This window comes from Camelina sativa, chromosome 13, assembly GCF_000633955.1.
Source record: "Camelina sativa cultivar DH55 chromosome 13, Cs, whole genome shotgun sequence".
Lineage (NCBI taxonomy): Eukaryota > Viridiplantae > Streptophyta > Magnoliopsida > Brassicales > Brassicaceae > Camelina > Camelina sativa.
The window spans coordinates 7,288,644-7,307,178 of NC_025697.1; the positions used below are offsets into that span (position 1 = coordinate 7,288,644).

Sequence of the window (18,535 nt, forward strand, 5' to 3'; positions counted from 1 at the left end):
AACTTTTAGATATTTTAAAATTTAGTAACATTGAATTTATATAAAATAAAATAGAACTATGGTGTTTCAATGGTTACAAACTTATCAAAATATCATCAAGAGATAACTTTTGGAAATTAGTTTACACTTAAGCTCAAGGTTATATAAAGAAATAAAAGAAGGAAAAAATGCATTAGAGGAAAAGAAGTTTGTATTCCTTTATGAATGTTTAAATTCAAGTATTTTTGAAAGCTGTTTTGTTTTCTGAAGTTTCTTTTTCTCCATCAATTGAAATAACACAAAAAAGCATAAATAAATTATTAAAATCTCTACTTAACAAAGGGTCTCAGAACATTTTTTAAAAAAATTAGAAAGTCTTAGTAAACTATTGAGTGTCAATTCAAATTAATTAATTAAGTTTCCTAATTTAATAAATTAGGAAAGAAGAAGAAGAAGATGAAAATTAAAAAAAAAAAAGAAAAGGATTTCAACAAAGTCACTCGTTTTCTCCCCGTCCCCTGCGTCAATTTTAAGCTCTCTCTCTCTCTCTCTCTCTCTCTCTCTCTCTCTCTCTCTCTCTCTATATATATATATCTATACGTCCCCTCTTTTCTCGCTCTGTAGAAACCTTCCTCTCTCTCTCTCTCTAGATTTTTGTCCCCTTTTCTCTTTCTCTCTCCTAGGGTTTTCGTCTCTCTCGTTCACTGTTAATAATAGTCTTATCGGACCTCCGGAAGAAGATTCTAACTGCGAACTTTGCTTGCCCACATCTATCTGCCATGGCGGCTGAGAAGTTAAGAGACTTGAGCCAGCCGATTGACGTCGCTGTGCTCGATGCCACTGTTGCGGCCTTTTTTGTTACCGGATCTAAGGAAGAGGTTGTTCAATTTATCTGCTATTTGACTTGTTCGTCGGAAATTTTGAGTGGCTGGGACGAATCATTAAGTGTTTTGTTAATCGTTTTGAGTGTTTCTTCTTCTCGATTGGGTGTGTGTGTGTGTGTATAAAGAGTAGGAATTAGGAGCGTTTCCTTGTTAGGGTTTTAGCTCTCTCATACGTTCTTGTTCTGAGTTTTTTTAATCTGGATTTCAGGGTCTGAAGGTTTAGTACCGTGTTGAATTACAGTGGTTTAATTGCTCATTCTGAAACTCGCTTGTTTTTTTTCTTCTAAATGCGTTATTGAGATCTTCGTTTGGTGAATTAAGTCCGTTGTTCTTTTGTCGCTTCATCGTTTCCTTGCGTAGATGTCTATTCTCCACGAATCTCTTCATGCTTGATGAGTATTCCAGTTATACCGGTGTAGCATTGGCTGAAACTATTAGTTTTTCAATCGTATTTGAAATTTTATCTTCTGGGTTTGAGTTTATCTGGCTCTGAATTATCTTGTTTTCTCCATGTAATAGCGATTTTTTTTGTTGCTATGATTATTTGTTTTTTCTGATTACTGAATCTGCTTCAGTGTCAACATTCACCTCATTCGTATCTGAGTTTTTTACCTTGGAACTAATCCACATTGCTACCAAACCATGTTCAGAGAGCTGCTGCGGACCAGATTTTGCGGGATTTGCAGGCTAATCCAGATATGTGGCTTCAAGTTGTCCACATTCTACAAAACACCAAGAGCATGGATACCAAGTTCTTTGCTCTTCAGGTCAGTTTTATTAGCCTTCTTCTGTGGCCACGTTTCATATAATTCTTACATCACTTGTACATGTTTATCTGCTAAGCTAGTTTGGGAGAGTGGTTCCAAGTTTCCTTATCCAACTGTAAATTAAAACTGTTCTGTTGAGATACTTGACAAGCAAATATTCATTTGCTATCCACTCTCAGGTTCTGGAAGGTGTTATAAAGTATAGATGGAATGCACTGCCTGTTGAACAACGAGATGGAATGAAAAATTACATCTCAGAGGTCATTGTACAGGTATATACTTTTACTTTTGGAGACCTTAGGTTTTTCTCTGAATATATAACTGGGAAGCGTTAGCGGAACTGTTTTAACAATGAGTTTATTTTGTAGCTCTCGAGTAACGAATCATCTTTCAGATCGGAAAGGCTCTATGTCAACAAGCTAAATGTCATTTTGGTCCAGGTATCTTCAGCACTCCCTGACAATATTCAATGCCATTTATTAGTTGCAGTTTCTCTTATCTACTTCGTTTCGCTTGCTAATGCTTACAAACTTCGATCCAACCCATAGGCTTATTTTATCTTCTGGCATAACATATATTGTAATAAATGCACAGATTGTGAAACATGATTGGCCGGCAAAGTGGACAAGCTTCATTCCTGATCTAGTTGCGGCTGCTAAAACTAGCGAAACTATCTGCGAAAATTGCATGGCCATTTTGAAAGTAAGAATTTTTACATGAATATGCATGGCCATTTTGAAAGTAAAAATTTTTACATGATTTCATATTCAGTTCTCACTGGAAAAAAAATAACATTTTCTTCCTTTGTTTAGCTCCTTAGCGAAGAGGTTTTTGATTTCTCAAGAGGAGAAATGACTCTGCAGAAGATTAAAGAGCTGAAACAATCTCTGAACAGGTCTATTTGAGAATCTCAAATTTAGCATAGTGAATTTTTCTTTTTTTTGGTCAAACTATAGTATCTTGTATATGTTGGTTAAGTGACGTTGTCTCTCATTATTTATCTATTTGTGCTTTTCTATGTGCAGCGAGTTTAAACTCATTCATGAGTTATGCCTATATGTCCTCTCAGCTTCTCAAAGACAGGATCTTATACGTGCAACTCTGTCTGCGTTGCATGCCTATCTTTCCTGGATTCCATTGGGTTATATTTTTGAGTCTCCTTTGGTAATATACTTGACATAAGTCATAGATTGATGTTAATTGGTACCACAATTATGTTGTTCTGATTGCTGTTCTGGTTGTTTACAGCTTGAGACCCTCCTTAAATTTTTTCCTGTTCCAGCATATAGGAACCTCACTCTTCAATGTCTGACTGAGGTACCTCCGCTTTTAATTCAGCCTTTCCTGATTCCCAATGTCAATTGGATGTATTATTTATATCTCTATTGGCTCGAATTTTGTCTGCCAGGTTGCAGCTCTTAATTTTGGGGACTTCTACAATGTCCAATATGTCAACATGTACACCATATTTATAGGGCAGCTGCGGGTAAATTAATTGTCTTCTTGTGCTCTATTTATTTATTTTTTGTTTTTGTTCATTCTTACTAAGTTAATGTAGTGCCTTTAGTATACTTCTTGTTTGTCTTTGCTTCTTGCCTGATCCTCTACACTTCTTCTCGTACTTGCAGACAATTCTCCCACCGAGTACAAATATCCCTGAGGCCTATTCAAATGGAAGTGGTGACGAACAAGTAAGTATTTTCTCGAGCACTTGGTTTCAAGGCAGGCCATTAATTTTGAGTAACTTATTAAGGTTATGACTATGTATCTTATGTCATCTCTAGGCATTTATCCAGAACCTGGCACTGTTTTTCACCTCCTTTTTCAAGGTAAATCGTTTTCTTTGTGGAGTTAGATATCTCATGTTGGATTTATTATATTCTGGATATGTATAATGATGGTTCATGGTTTGTGTTTAATGCTTTCCAGTATTTACTTTTTCATCATCTATTTTTTTTAATGATTTTACTATCTGTGTAGTTTCATATTCGAGTCCTAGAATCAGCGCCAGAAGTTGTCGCTTTATTACTTGCTGGTCTTGAGTATCTCATTAATATATCATATGTTGATGACACTGAAGTATTTAAGGTATGTAGATTGTCTTTGCTAAATTGCTGCTAATACTGTTGTACGTTTCATTTTTTCCTTAGTAATGCTCTCATGTCTTTGCTCGTGTCTGAAAGATGACAGTTTCTGCTTACTTGTCGATTGAGCAGGTTTGTTTGGACTATTGGAACTCGTTGGTCTTGGAGCTGTTTGATGCACATCATAATTCTGATAACCCTGCAGTAAGTGTAAGCATGATGGGCTTGCAGGTATGATGGATTCCTTGACTAACATGATCAGTTTTTTACTTTTATATAAGCTTGATACTATACTTGTATATTGTATTTATTAAACTTTCCTTGCTTTGATTTGGTCACTCACCTTGGGCTTTGACTTGTATATTACCAGATGCCTTTCCTTCCTGGTATGGTTGATGGCCTTGGTTCTCAAGTCATGCAGCGGCGTCAACTTTATTCTAACCCAATGTCCAAATTAAGAGGGTTAATGATTAACCGCATGGCGAAGCCTGAAGAAGTACTTATTGTTGAAGATGAAAATGGGAACATCGTCCGTGAAACCATGAAGGACAATGATGTTCTTGTCCAGTATAAGGTACCAATTCTTGTTCAGTTCATGTTTCTCTTCTTCAGATATGTTGGGTAGGGGCAGTGCCATGTTATAGCTCGGGGAAATTTATTTATTTGGATCCTTTTTCATTTTTATCCCATTTCTTGTTTGAACAATTGCAGATTATGCGGGAGACATTAATCTACCTTTCACACCTTGACCATGATGATACCGAGAAGCAGGTACAGTGTCACCATGATGATATTGGTCTATATTAATTTGTGAAATATTGAGGGTTAGCAGTTAAGAGGGTTATGATCAAGTATGGTTTGTATGAAATGAGTTTATCCGTGTTATATTGTGAACTACTATAGTGGTACCCTATATTTAGCAATTTAAATGTGGGTGTGTTATTAGGTATGAGATTTTCTGGTAGACATGTATGCTTACTTTGGTATGTTCCATGCTGTTGTGCTGATGCGAACTTCTGATTGCTCCTTTTTAAAGATGTTGAGGAAGCTAAACAAACAATTAAGCGGGGAGGAATGGGCATGGAACAATTTGAACACTTTGTGCTGGGCTATTGGGTCTATTTCCGGATCTATGGCTGAAGATCAGGTAAATTTTATGCTAGAGCTTAGCTGGACTCCATTTTCTTTTCATATCAGTAGACATTCTTATTTGTAATGCAGTACCTTTTCAAAACAGTAGAAATGTCATACTCGTTTTCAAGATAATTTACTTTTTTGACAGTGTCAACCTTTATTGTTAATTATTTTCTTTCATTACCCTCCCACATTTCATGATATATCAATATCGGCTTGACTGCTCCTGGCTTTGTTTTGGGAAGGTTTGTTCAACATTGTTGTTGGGAACTATTGTTAAACTCCATTTTTTCTTCAGGAAAACAGGTTTTTGGTGATGGTCATTCGTGATTTGTTGAATTTATGTGAAATTACCAAAGGAAAAGACAATAAAGCCGTTATTGCGAGCAACATCATGTAAGTCTGTTTCTGCCTAGGTTGCTGTACTTCTATCATGCTGTATCTTCTATATTTTTCAAGGCGGCATTAGATTTATTTATACTTAACTAAAAAGATTCTCTTTTATTTTGGCTTGGTTGCAGGTATGTCGTTGGACAGTATCCAAGATTCTTAAGGGCCCATTGGAAGTTCTTGAAGACAGTAGTGAACAAGTTGTTTGAATTCATGCATGAGACACATCCCGGTGTTCAGGTAGCTTGTCCCAACCTTTATCCCAAGCTTTATATATTCTGAGATACAGTTTTCCAGGTGGAATCTCAGATTAAATGATGTGTTATTCGCTGTTAAAATCTGTGAATAACATCTTTATAAGATGCTGGGTGTTATATTGGCTGCAAACTATGTCAAGTTTTAAATTTTCGTGTAGTTCACGATGCAGCAATTTATTTATAATCTTAAGCTAGCATCTAAAGTCTTTTTTTTTACCGAGTATTTGTGCATAAAACTGTAGAACTTGCACCATCCGAATCATAGATACTTAATACTTGTGTTTCCCTTTCAGGACATGGCCTGTGATACATTTTTGAAAATAGTTCAGAAGTGCAAGCGGAAATTTGTTATTATACAGGTACGTATCGCTGTCTGTAATCCACCTTTAATATTTCCGTTGTCTTCTGAATGAGAGATCAGTTAAAGTTCTTTGCGCTTTCAGGTTGGAGAGAATGAACCATTTGTATCTGAACTTCTATCAGGCCTTGCAACGACAGTTCAAGATCTTGAGCCACATCAAATTCACTCATTTTACGAATCAGTAAGTTTTCCAAATTTGTTTCTCGCATGCCAATCAGAGCTGTTTTGCTGTTGTGATTTAATTGTTTTTCTTTCTCCAGGTTGGTAATATGATCCAAGCAGAATCAGATCCTCAGAAGAGAGATGAATATCTCCAGCGGTTGATGGCACTCCCCAACCAGGTTTGTTAATTACATATGTGGCTGTTAAGCTTTGTTTATATATCTGGCTAAAACTGTTCCCCTATACAATGTAGAAATGGGTAGAAATCATAGGACAGGCACGCCAAAGTGTAGAATTCCTCAAGGATCCAGGTGTGATACGTACAGTGCTTAACATCCTTCAGGTCTGATTTCTTACGTATTCCTCCCAATCACGTGAATTCATGTCATTATTATAGCTAAGTTTGTGCCTCTCTGTGTTTAGGTAATTGTTGATTTGATTGCAAGGTCCAACTATAAACATGTGTTTTTCTCTGCAGACTAATACTAGTGCTGCTACTTCGCTGGGAACATACTTCTTAACCCAAATTTCCTTGATCTTCTTGGATATGTTAAATGTATACAGGTAAATTCCTGACACATCGATATAGCGCTAATAGTTATAGTACACTTTCTCTACTTCTTTTACCTGATGTTCATTTTATTTGTTCCATGGCTGCACCAGAATGTACAGTGAGCTTGTGTCAACCAACATTACTGAGGGAGGACCATATGCTTCCAAGACGTCTTTTGTAAAACTCCTAAGGTTTGGATGGCTTGTTGCACCAAAGATACAGTTCTAGATGCCGTTGTTTTAAAAACTCGAATAATTTATATTGTAAATCTTTGCTATACAGATCTGTTAAGAGGGAAACCCTTAAGCTGATAGAAACCTTTTTAGACAAAGCTGAAGACCAACCACACATAGGGAAACAATTTGTGCCGCCAATGATGGAATCAGTACTTGGTGACTATGCGAGGAATGTACCTGATGCTAGGGAATCCGAAGTTCTTTCACTCTTTGCAACGATTATAAACAAGTATGCCTCTTTTTTATTTTTTTGATGTGTGTAATCGACTGTAATTGTAAAAAGATTGGAAGATCTGGCTGAAGTTTACCATCTGCATCTTTCTAGATAGATGTTTACCATGCTGCAGTATTTTATTTGGATTTTTTCTTTCAGGTACAAGGCGACAATGTTAGAAGACGTGCCTCACATATTTGAAGCTGTATTCCAGTGTACATTGGAGGTAACAGATTTTATGAATTGTGTATTTGACTGGCTGAAAGAAAACTTGCATGGAAGTCTTACATGTGCTTTGTATATTTTATTGACACCTTTCATTCATCTTTCTGCAGATGATAACTAAGAACTTCGAGGATTATCCAGAACATCGCCTCAAGTTTTTCTCACTACTTCGGGCAATTGCTACATTTTGTTTCCCTGCCTTGATAAAGCTATCAACTCCGGTTAGTGAATATATTCATGCATCTATTATACTTCTACGTGATCGAAGGACTTGTGGCCTTCTCTCATTATATGCTTATCCTTCTGACTTTCTTGTCATTTTGCAACAGCAACTGAAGCTAGTGATGGATTCAATTATCTGGGCATTTAGACATACTGAGAGAAATATTGCTGAAACTGGGCTTAATCTTTTGCTTGAGATGCTGAAAAATTTTCAGGTTTGGTGTTTATTTTCCTTCTTTTAGTTCTGTGTTTGTGGCATATGTTATGCCTGCTCTAATATTTGCCTCTGATTGTGACAGCAATCCGAGTTTTGCATTCAATTCTACCGGTCATACTTCATGCAAATCGAGCAAGAAATTTTTGCCGTTTTGACCGATACCTTCCATAAGCCTGGCTTCAAGCTGCATGTGTTGGTGCTGCAGCATCTGTTTTGCCTGGTAAAACCATCTCTTCTTTTATTGTATCTTACTTGATAACTTAAGTAATTGTTTGCTTGGGAATGGGTAGTTCTATGCACTCAGATGTTCGTTGATTATATATTTCAGGCTGAGAGCGGTTCTTTGACGGAACCTTTGTGGGATGCTGCAACCGTACCTTACCCGTATCCTGACAACGCTGCGTTTGTTCGTGAATACACCATTAAGCTACTGAGCTCTTCATTCCCCAACATGACTACAGCAGAGGTAAATAAAAACTAAAACCAGAAGTTGATTTTACAGTTGTTCTTCTTGATTCCTCTTCCCAAATCTGTATAGTTGAATGTCAATAAATGTGCTTTACAGGTCACACAATTTGTGAATGGACTTTACGAGTCAAGAAATGACCCGTCTGGTTTTAAGAATAATATTCGTGATTTCCTTGTCCAGTCTAAGGAATTTTCCTCTCAGGTAAATATACATTGTCTTCTGCAAAGCCATTCAAATTGGTTTAAAGAAGTCAAAACCGATAAAGCCTAAGTCAATTTGTTGAATATTTAATCTCAGGATAACAAAGATCTATATGCGGAGGAAGCAGCTGCGCAGAGAGAGAGAGAGCGTCAAAGAATGCTTTCTATTCCTGGGCTCATTGCTCCTAATGAGATTCAAGACGAGATGGTGGACTCGTAAAATTAAGAAGGCTATACAAGAAAAAGAAGAAGCTCCCTGAATTTTTTTTTGTAATAGTAGGTTTTGAAAACAGGAAAGAGTTGAGGAGAGATTATTTTCCCCGACTGTATCTCTGCTGCTGCCTTTCTTCGAAGCCTTTACTCAATTCGATTTTGAGGATTGGAAAAGCTAAGAAAACAGAAATCTTTTTGGGGATAAATTAGTGTCTTTGTTTTGGATAATTAATTGGGTTTAACGTAGATTTTAAACATTAGGGTTCTTCTCTAGTTATTATTATCATATGGTTGGCTCCTTTTTTTTTGCTTTGCTTTAAATATTAGACCTTTTTCGGGTTTGTTTCTATTGCCAGATAACTCGCGTTTTAGGTGCAAGATGTTTTTCTTTTAAGATTTTCTTAATTCTATTACTATTATCTTATCTTGTAAGGTTTCTCATTAAAATCAGTCACTTTAAAAAATGTGCTCCAAAATTTTTGTCTACCATATGATAATCAACTTGTTTATCCATGCTATTTGCAAAACTACAGTTTAAAACTACAATTTCACTACATAATACTCCCCTTTCTTTATCTATGCTAATTGCAAAGTTCACATTTGCTCTCTACACTTGTTTTTTTTCCTGGGTTAAACTGAAAAATTCAGATACTAAATATATTCAAGTTGATCTTATTACATGTTCTCCATGCATGCAAATCATCGTTAAGGTTTCTTAAATTTAAGTGAGTTATAGGCATGAACGAAATTAGGAAAACGAACATGATATCTTTTTCTTTTTTTTTTGTATGCAAACATATCTTATATTTTCATACTTAATAAGAGTTTATGGTTTTTTACATAATACCTAAAGATAAAATATATAACAAGACAACTGAAAAAGTGACTATCTTATTATATAAAGTTGGATTTTGAAAGTTAGTCATTAACAAAATTTTGACATGTGTCAAGTTATCAATATGAGATTTTGACATGTGTAAATATTTAATAGGAAGGACTTGATTACAACAAAAAAAAATATTTTGTTTTTAAAAATATAATTATAAAAAATTTCAGAATTTAGAAAAAAACAAAGTTTTTTAAAACAATTATAAGGAGATTATATATAGATTTATTTCATAAAATTCAAAATTATAATATTATTTACTTATTTTAAACTTTAGTGATTAATTATTAAAAATAAAAAAAAGGATTAAGGAAAATATACTTTTAATTATTAATTCTAAATTTTGTAGTCACTTCTATATAATCAAAGATCGCTGATATCTTGTGTTTTTGTTGGAATTTAAGTCATGTTTTTGCATAGTTTTGTTGCATAATCTTGTCATTCTAGGTTGTGTTAGGAGCATATGCATCTAGTGTCTCATTTCTCAGGTTCTTGGAGTAATCTCACTACATTTGGAGCATTTGGACTTGTTTTGGTGCAAAGAAGCAAAGAGGAGTGGAATTGGAGAAGTGTGAAGGAATCAGGAAACCACCATCGGCCAAAGTGTGCTCGTCCATCTCCATCGGCCAAGAGACGCGGCCAAACGGTGACCGAGTGAAGAGTGAACGTGCATAATCGTTTACAGCATCGGCCAAGCTCAATCGGCCAAGCTATGACCGCTGGAGACACGCGACCGCTTCAATCGGCCAAGCCATGGCCGATGGAGCTCAAGAAGAGAAAACATCGTTTACACCATCGACCAAGCTCAATCGGCCAAGCCATGACCGCTGGAGCCACGCGACTTCATCAATCTGCCGAGCCATGGCCGATGGAGCTCAAGAAGAGAAAATACTGTTTACGCCAGCGGCCACCACCATCGGCCAAAGTGTGCCCGGCCATCCAAATCGGCCATCTCAATCGGTCCAAGCTTACCCGGTTCACCTAAATCCACACTTGTTTTAGTTTTAATCCGGGTTTGACCCAGTTCGTTTTGGGTTGACCCGGATCCTTTTCTGTTTTCCTATAAATACTCTAATCCTATTAAGGGGAGACTGATCTCTTATCTTATCTATTGTTTAGCAGCCATTGAGAGTTTTTAAGCTTGTTTACTCTTGGTTTGTTGAATGATTGAGTACTTTTAAGTTTTTTATAGCAATTTCTCTTTCAAATCTTTTAATCTATAATCTTTTATTATGATTTCACAAAGATCAAACTCTTTCATTTGTGTGATCTTGATGATGAGTGAGTAGATCATTAGAACTTTGGGCTAGGTAGATTAGGGAGATAGATGATTGATCTTTGATGTCTAGAGCCTTATTTATGTGTTTCCTATCTTGTTTAGTGTTAATAATGCTAGAAAGCCTTGATCAAGCTTGAATCTAGACATTAAGATTTCCATTGCCCAGAAGGTGTTTGATGAAATTCCTGAACCAAGCTATTCAAGGGCTTTGCACTCCTAGCCAATGAAAATTGATGATTAGGGTGCTTAGTGGTATTAAGACTTGTTCTTAATGCATGCTAGCTCTGTGATTGCCTTTGGAAAAAGTTGATTATCACTTGATTAGCATAGGAATCTCTACCATGGAAATGGATTGATTTGCATTAGTGTTCTTAGCCATAGGATTGTTCTTGATTGTTGTCTGGACATCTAAGATTGGTTAGCTATCTCCCAAGTCAATTACCTTGCTCAAGGTTCACTTGTTTAATCTTGATTTAAAGTTTGTTGTTAGTTGTGTTCTGTTTCTTTTCTTTAATTTGTTTGCTAGTTAAGATTGTTACAACAAAACCAATTCTTGTTAAGAATAGATTAAGTAACTTTGCGTATTCTTAAGGAGTTGATTAATGCAGATTATGGATTGATAATTTAATTGAAGTAAAAATACTACATCAATCGCCTCATATTTAAATAATTTATTCAAAAACATTGCTTTCAACTTTGTTTAATTGGGAATATATTTTAATGGGAAGGTAAATTTTTTTTTTTTCTTAAGCCAAAATTTTCTACTACTTTCTACCTTTTCAGTTGGGAATAGATAAGATTAATATGTTGACCAAAAAAAAAATTAATATATGAGTCTTCTTTTTTTAATACTGTATTTTAAAATTTATTGTAGTATTTTTAGATTATTTTAATTTATATTTTAATCTTTGAATGATTTGGGATTCATATATTAACGTGCTTATAATTTTCTATTGTTTATTTAATTATGCCAAATGAATTTTCTTTCAATTTCTCAACCTTGATTGGGTGGTCATAAACACTTCATTTTTTTTGCAAACATAATTATTACCATTATTCATTCAATCCCAAAGGGAGATAACGAATAGAAGCTCATCAACCTAATGAATTGATAAAATAGGCTAATCAAACACAAGTGTACAACAAACATAGATAGATAGATTGGAAAAAAATAAATCGTTGTTGATAGATTCATAGGAGCTCAAAGACTCTGACACCCTGGTTTGCGGAAATGTTTAAAAGAATTGATTTAGCCACATACGTCACCAAAATGCACTTATTTTTTCAGTCAAGGGTCTTGAGAGAACTTCATGATGGGTGATCTTTCTGGAAGTGATTGTCGAAATTGTGCGAGTGAGGACAAAACACAAGAAAATATCATTTGTTGATTTGTAAGGTCGGTAATCAAGTTTTTAAAGACTTCCAGACGTAACAAACCGGCCATCGAATATGGGTTGGTCCACAAGTCGGAAATAAATGTAGGGTCCACTTGAAAAGGTGGGCCCATTGACTGAGAGTAGACATGGACTCACTAAACAATGTGGCAGTTGAAGCGTTACAGAGACAGAGGCTACATCATGGTGTGTGAAAGAAACTTCCACAAATACATTGAGAAATTTAGCATTAGTTACTATCAAAAGATTTTATGACGATTGAAAAAGGTTTTGACGTTTATCGGTCGTCGGAGCAAGCTATTTTGAGATAGCAAAAAGACGTGAACATTTTCTCTCCACACAGGATGAGGGCAGAGCCGAGGTTCTCTCTATGGTGGAGAAGGTTGGACACAAGGTTATCTACCCAACAGAGGAAGGTGGAGGAGGTTGGACGCAAGTTTATTTCTCCAAGGGAGGAAGACGGAGCCAAGGTTCTCTCCATAATGGAGGAAGTTGGACGCAAGGTTCTCTCCATAAGGGATGAGGGCGGAGCCGAGGTTTTTACTCTGGCAAATTTACGTAAAGCAGAGTTTGGTTTCCATGGCGGTCATACATTATTGTGATGATACATCATTGATGAGTATATTATGTTCTCTATAAACACATTAAGCCAACTATTTTACTTTCACTTTGGCATAGTTATTGTCACCAATACATTGGGAAATTTAACATTAGTTACTATCAAAAGATTTTTTTTGTGAAGTTAGAAAATTGTTTTTACTTTAATTAGTTGTCGGAACAAGCCATTTTGAGATAGCAAAAAGACGTGAACATATTTTCTCCACATAGGAGGAGGGCAGAGCCGAGGTTCTCCCTATGGTAGAGAAGGTTGGACACAAAGTTATCTCCGCAAGGAAGGAAGGTGGAGGAGATTGGACGCAAGGTTATCTCTCCAAGGGAGAAAGGCGGAGCCAAAGTTCTCTCCATGGTGGAGGAGGTTGGACGCAAGGTTCTCTCCATAAGGGGATGAAGGCGGAGCCGATGTTTTCTCCATGGTGGTCATACATTATTGTGATGATACATCATTGAATTGTATATTATGTAATATGTTTTTTGAGCCAATAATTTTAGTAATTAAGAAACTATGCAGAAGTGAAAGTAATATACTTGGCTTAATGTATTTATATAGACAGTTTTTAGATGGTGATAAAGAATATTTTTGTAACATTCAAGAGTACATTTAGGTATAATAATATACTTTTAATAGTAACATACATAAAAAAATTTGTAATTTTTAATAGTAACATACATAAAAAATTCGTAAATGGATATAAATTAGTGTATTATAACAAAATAAAATTTATATATAACATACAATAAATTTTAATAAATTTAATTTCATTTATAAAACTTTAAACCCGGCGGATCCTCATCTAGTATCTTATATTTCTAAGATTCTATCATAAGAATTAAACTTTAAGTTCGAACATGCTTCAATTTTCTACATTTATAAAACCATATTACGCATATAAAATTTAGAAAATATATCGATATTACATATCGATATTCCCGCCCTCATAGCAAGATAACAACTAGTCAAACTAGCTAGTAGTGGATGTGGTTTAACCCTTTATTTATTCAAACTCTAATTGAATTAAACTTTCACAATTTCGTCCAACAATCCTCTGAAGTTATCAAAGGAGCTTCCTTTCGTAGAGACAGCTTCTGTTGCTAGTTCTTTAAGCTTCTTAGCATTACCCTTCATCTTCTTGCCATCATCTTGAACCAATACACGATCCAAACACTCTTCAAATCCATCTTTTGTGAAAACTCCATTAGTAATCGTCATTCCAATCTCCCACACAACCTCCACGGATCTTGCATTGAGTGCATGATCCCCGAAGATCGGTCTGCAAATCATCGGTACACCTGCGGACGCACTCTCCAACACTGAGTTCCACCCACCATGCGACACAAAGACACCCATTGCTTCGTGGTTTAGCAGCTCCACCTGTGGTGCCCATGGAACCACCATCCCTTGCTCTTTTGTCCGATCTAAAAACCCTTTTGGTAAATGAGCCATGTTCTTCTCTTGGAGCGACCAAACAAAAGGCACTTTAAAGTGCCAATCCTTGTGCTATCGCCACAAGCTCTCCAGGAGGCGGTGTCATGACTCTACCGAAGGCAATGTACGCTACGGAAGCAGTGGGCCGCTTCTCGATCCAAGCCAAGCAACCGTGAGGATCGTGCACTGGTGTCTCTCTCTCCGGTGTAGAAAATAACAACGCGAGAGGACCGATGCTCAGGTAACGTTTGAATTTCGATCTGAGGTTATCAGTCAATGTAGGATCTAGATCTTCAAAAGAGTTCATGTAAACCGCTGTGGCACGAGGCAAAGCAAGCCCCATTTGCTGCAGCATGTTTGAGAAAACAGAGTCTAAATTCCCAACCACAACTCCTTCTGGTATGTCTTTGACTCTAATCTTCTCCATTCCTGAAATAAACCCTAATGTCTCCTCCATACGTCCATCTATTTCTGTAAATTAGACAGGTATCAAAGCATTAATTATTAACATGTATATATATATATTTTTTCCTTAGGAATCTTGTTATTACGTTTGTTTAAAATTTGAATAACCTTTTATGGGTGACATGTGATTCTTGTAACCTTTACTAGCATGTTTAATGAACAAAAAAACAATTAAAATCACCTTTGACACCGATGGTTTTTCTGATGAGATCTGTGTAGAGATGAGCGGTGAGCGAGTTTTGTCCTGAAGTCCAGAAAGCAACCCACGACACTTTCATCTCCGCCGCCATATCAGCAGCGAACCAGATGAACGCGTCCGTAAGCATGCATGTCACTTTCCTTCCAACCTCATTCTCCGCCACCGCGATTTCTCTCCGAAAAATCTCCGGCGCTGCTTCGAGAAACAGCTCAACCGCCTCCAGTGGATTCCCGGAGAGCATGTGTCCCTCAGGAACACCGTCGGACACGTCATGGATTCGAATGTTCGCCGGACGATGGCTGGAGAATAACGACAAGTTGGATTGTGCAGTGTTGAAGAAGGAGAAGACGGTGGATGGAGCTGCCGTGGCAAGACGGCGGGTGACGGCGAGGATAGCCTGACCGTGACTGCCGAATGGGAAAGTGAGAACTGCCACGTGGGAGTTGGCCATGGTGTTTTGTTTGTTAGCAAACACTAAAAAGTAAAGAGAGTGCTAGACAATTCCCAATTCCCATGATCGAAGTCGTTAAATAGGGATATGAATGGTTGTTGTTACTCACTCTCCCTCCCTTTAACCAAACACTTGGTTTTGACTCGTTTACAAATTACACGTACTAATATTTTCCTAAATTGTAAATTTATATGTAAAAAGTGAGTGGTGTTATTATTTATATACTCTTTCTTAAAAATTTAGTTTAGTTAAATTACACTTTTTGTTTATAGTATTCCGGTTTTTAAAATTTCATGACATAATGCCGAATAATTTTTTGTTTTGTCTTTAAGTTTGGTTAAGTTCTCTTTTTTAATTTTTTGTTTTGTTTTTAAAAATAAATTTTTGTTTTGTCTTTAAGTTTAGTTTTTTTTCAATATATTTTTACATTCATTCAAAAAAAAAGTTTTCTTTTTTAAAGGTAATTATATTATGTGTCAGAAAATATTATTATTAAAAAAACCAATATAAGTATAATTATATAATCTGTTTTAAAGACCAATATGTCTATCTATACTATTCAAGCATCAATACTCATATATTCTTGAACATGTTAATGTAAATATTTGCATCAAATGTGAATGGTCTTGAAAACAATTTCCTAATTTCTCATTAGGGAAAAATATTATTCCCAAAATCTATATAGTAAAACCTCTATAAATTAATAAGGTTGGGACCATGAAACTTTATTATTTTATAGAGATTTTAATTTATAATTATCAATATACCAATAAATTAATATTTTATTAATTTATGAATATATTTTTTTTGTTTTCATAGTTTTGAACATTTTTTTAAAATAATAAAAAATATTAAAGATGAGCTTCAATAATAATTTTTATTATTATTAGTATAGTCTCTCCCCACAATATTCTGATGCGATTTGAAAAGACAACACCATCAAAAATGCAAACTCAAGAATAAGCAAATAATACTATATTCATATTTTACTAAATTTTTTTAAATATGTACATATATATATATTAGTTTATATCATTATTAATTTATGATATTGATGTGACCATATTTTTACATAAGATTTTCAAAAAAAATATTATCTTATTATTTTATCAAATTATGTCATTTTTTAATTTATAGAGGTTCTACTGTACATATAAATCGTAAATTATTAAAAAAAAACTCAAATAATTATTACTTTGTGAAAATTAAACTCATTTTTCTCTCTCATCATTTATGAACGAAAATTTAATTGTTAAATTTCAAACTAAGATATTAATCTAAACTTTGACCCCAAAAAAAAAGATATTAATCTAAACTATACCATATAATTTGTTAAGATTTAAAATTATAATTTTTCTATCATCCTTTAATCTATATATATTCTTATTAATTATATGCATAACAAATTTGAAATTTGAAAAAACATATATCTATACTATTAATTGGCAAATGTTATATTTCAACAGTACTATATTTAGTTATTAACTAGAATACAATAATAGAAAATGGTTTTGAAGATATCAACCAATGTTTACAGAAAATTCAATTCGGCAGTTAATGATACATTATATGCTTAACATTTTTTATTAGACACTTATGTTTAATATATACTTTTCAAATCCTATTCTGAATATTTAGATGATCCCATTTAAGAATTTCGAGTCAATTTTTCCTGATTTACAACTATGACACTTCGGTTTCAGGGACATGCAAAGAGATTTAAAAGAATTGATTTGGCCACTTATGTCACCTATGTTCCCGAGAGAACTTCAGAGTTAAGCGTGCTTGAGCTGGATTAGTCCCAGGATGGGTGACGTTCCAGGAAGTGATTGTCGGAACTGTGCGATTGAGGACAAAACACAAGAAAATATTATGTGGTGATTTGTAGGGACGGTAACAAGTTTTTAAAGCCTTTTGGACATAGCAAACTGGCCATCGGATATTGATGGGCTCACGGATCTAGTGAGGGGACGTGAGACCCATTAAAAACGGTAGGTCTATGGACTGGAATTGGATATGAGGCCCACTGAGAAGTAGCGGTCGGAACGTTTCAGCAACATTATGTTTTTTTAAATGTTTATTTCTAGTGATAATTTGATGTCATTAACTCATATGTACTTTTCTTTTAATAGTATAGAGATTAATACTATTAAAAATGATTTAAAATAACATTATGTTTAAACTCTTTAATCTCTTTAATATTTAAAATATTTCTTACTATTTATATTCGATAAAAAATTTTGGTTCAACTAAAGAACTAGATTATTCCAAGTAAAAAATTTAAATTGTAACCTTTTATAAATCAAGTTTCGTGCTTCTTGAAATTTATAATTATTTTTGTGATGTAACTGTGAAATATTGTCAATCCAATTTATCTTAAATGAGACACTAAAAAACTATTACTAATTTGTTTTTGAAATGTTTATTTATAGTGATAATTTGATGTTATTTTAATAAGGTTTAAAATTAATTTTATAATGCACTTTCAAAATATTAGTAATAGAATAATACCATAATACCATTTATTGTTTTGGTAGGTAAAATTTGTGGTTCATCTGTATTTGAGGTTGCAAACCCCAAACGTTATTACTGGACCATCTTATTAATAATCATATTATGTCCATCAGTCGGACGCGACGGAGAAGGTCCGCATCATTAAGACATTCACATATCTTTCATCAATAACTTCTCAAACAATGTATATGGCGGAGAAGGCCGGCATCATTAACATTGTCGGTGCTTCTTTTTTTCATCTCATATTTATTAAACGAACAAATACAAAAAAAAAAACACAAATAAACTCTAAAACAACCTCAATAAAACAAAAGTGATGCTACTAATTCAAAAAGAATTTAATAAGAGATGGTAACGAATTAATCAGAAAACCTAGGTAACTAATGTTTTTTTTTTAATAAAGAGAAAATTAAAATTATTTTCAAACAAAAGATAAAGATACAGCAACTTATTGTTATTTATGAATAAAACATATTATTTATAAATAATATCATGTATACTATTAAAGTGTTGGAAATAAACGTGTTTTTAACATTAAAAACATATTTTAGAAGAAATTACATGGAATAAAAAAAGCAGCTTACTAAAGAGAGAAATCTTCTGCTATCACTTGTAATTTGAAAAAATAGTGTGTTACAAAAAAAATGACAAGCATTATGAAAACAAAACATGAAGACGGAGATTCTAAAAAGATTGAAATCCGGCGAAAAAAAACAATCGTTTGCAATTTGAGGGA

At 34.5% G+C, this 18,535-nt stretch overlaps 1 protein-coding gene and 1 pseudogene across 1 annotated transcript; one reads left to right on the forward strand and one right to left on the reverse strand.

Annotated features, from left to right (window-relative positions):
* Positions 759 to 8,991, forward strand: LOC104769990 (protein EXPORTIN 1A). The gene is made up of 32 exons (XM_010455580.2): positions 759 to 857; positions 1,514 to 1,630; positions 1,810 to 1,902; positions 1,999 to 2,070; positions 2,225 to 2,332; positions 2,443 to 2,525; positions 2,656 to 2,794; positions 2,879 to 2,947; positions 3,039 to 3,116; positions 3,259 to 3,321; positions 3,415 to 3,459; positions 3,611 to 3,718; positions 3,847 to 3,945; positions 4,085 to 4,288; positions 4,426 to 4,485; positions 4,751 to 4,861; positions 5,147 to 5,244; positions 5,370 to 5,478; positions 5,789 to 5,854; positions 5,939 to 6,037; positions 6,117 to 6,197; positions 6,272 to 6,361; positions 6,497 to 6,582; positions 6,682 to 6,762; positions 6,854 to 7,036; positions 7,181 to 7,247; positions 7,357 to 7,467; positions 7,576 to 7,683; positions 7,768 to 7,905; positions 8,014 to 8,151; positions 8,251 to 8,355; positions 8,452 to 8,991. Exons 1-32 carry the CDS (start codon positions 759 to 761, stop codon positions 8,572 to 8,574), a joined length of 3,231 nt encoding a protein of 1,076 aa, XP_010453882.1. The 3' UTR covers positions 8,575 to 8,991.
* Positions 13,581 to 15,427, reverse strand: LOC104735737 (annotated as a pseudogene).

What these genes read in the sequence shown, in the direction of transcription:
- LOC104769990 (XM_010455580.2), top strand. Translation starts at nt 759, where the DNA reads ATGGCGGCTGAGAAGTTAAGAGACTTGAGCCAGCCGATTGACGTCGCT. An exon ending in ATGATGATACCGAGAAGCAG is followed by an intron (nt 4,486 to 4,750) that starts GTACAGTGTCAC and finishes TCCTTTTTAAAG; the next exon opens with ATGTTGAGGAAGCTAAACAA. An exon ending in AGATGCTGAAAAATTTTCAG is followed by an intron (nt 7,684 to 7,767) that starts GTTTGGTGTTTA and finishes TGATTGTGACAG; the next exon opens with CAATCCGAGTTTTGCATTCA.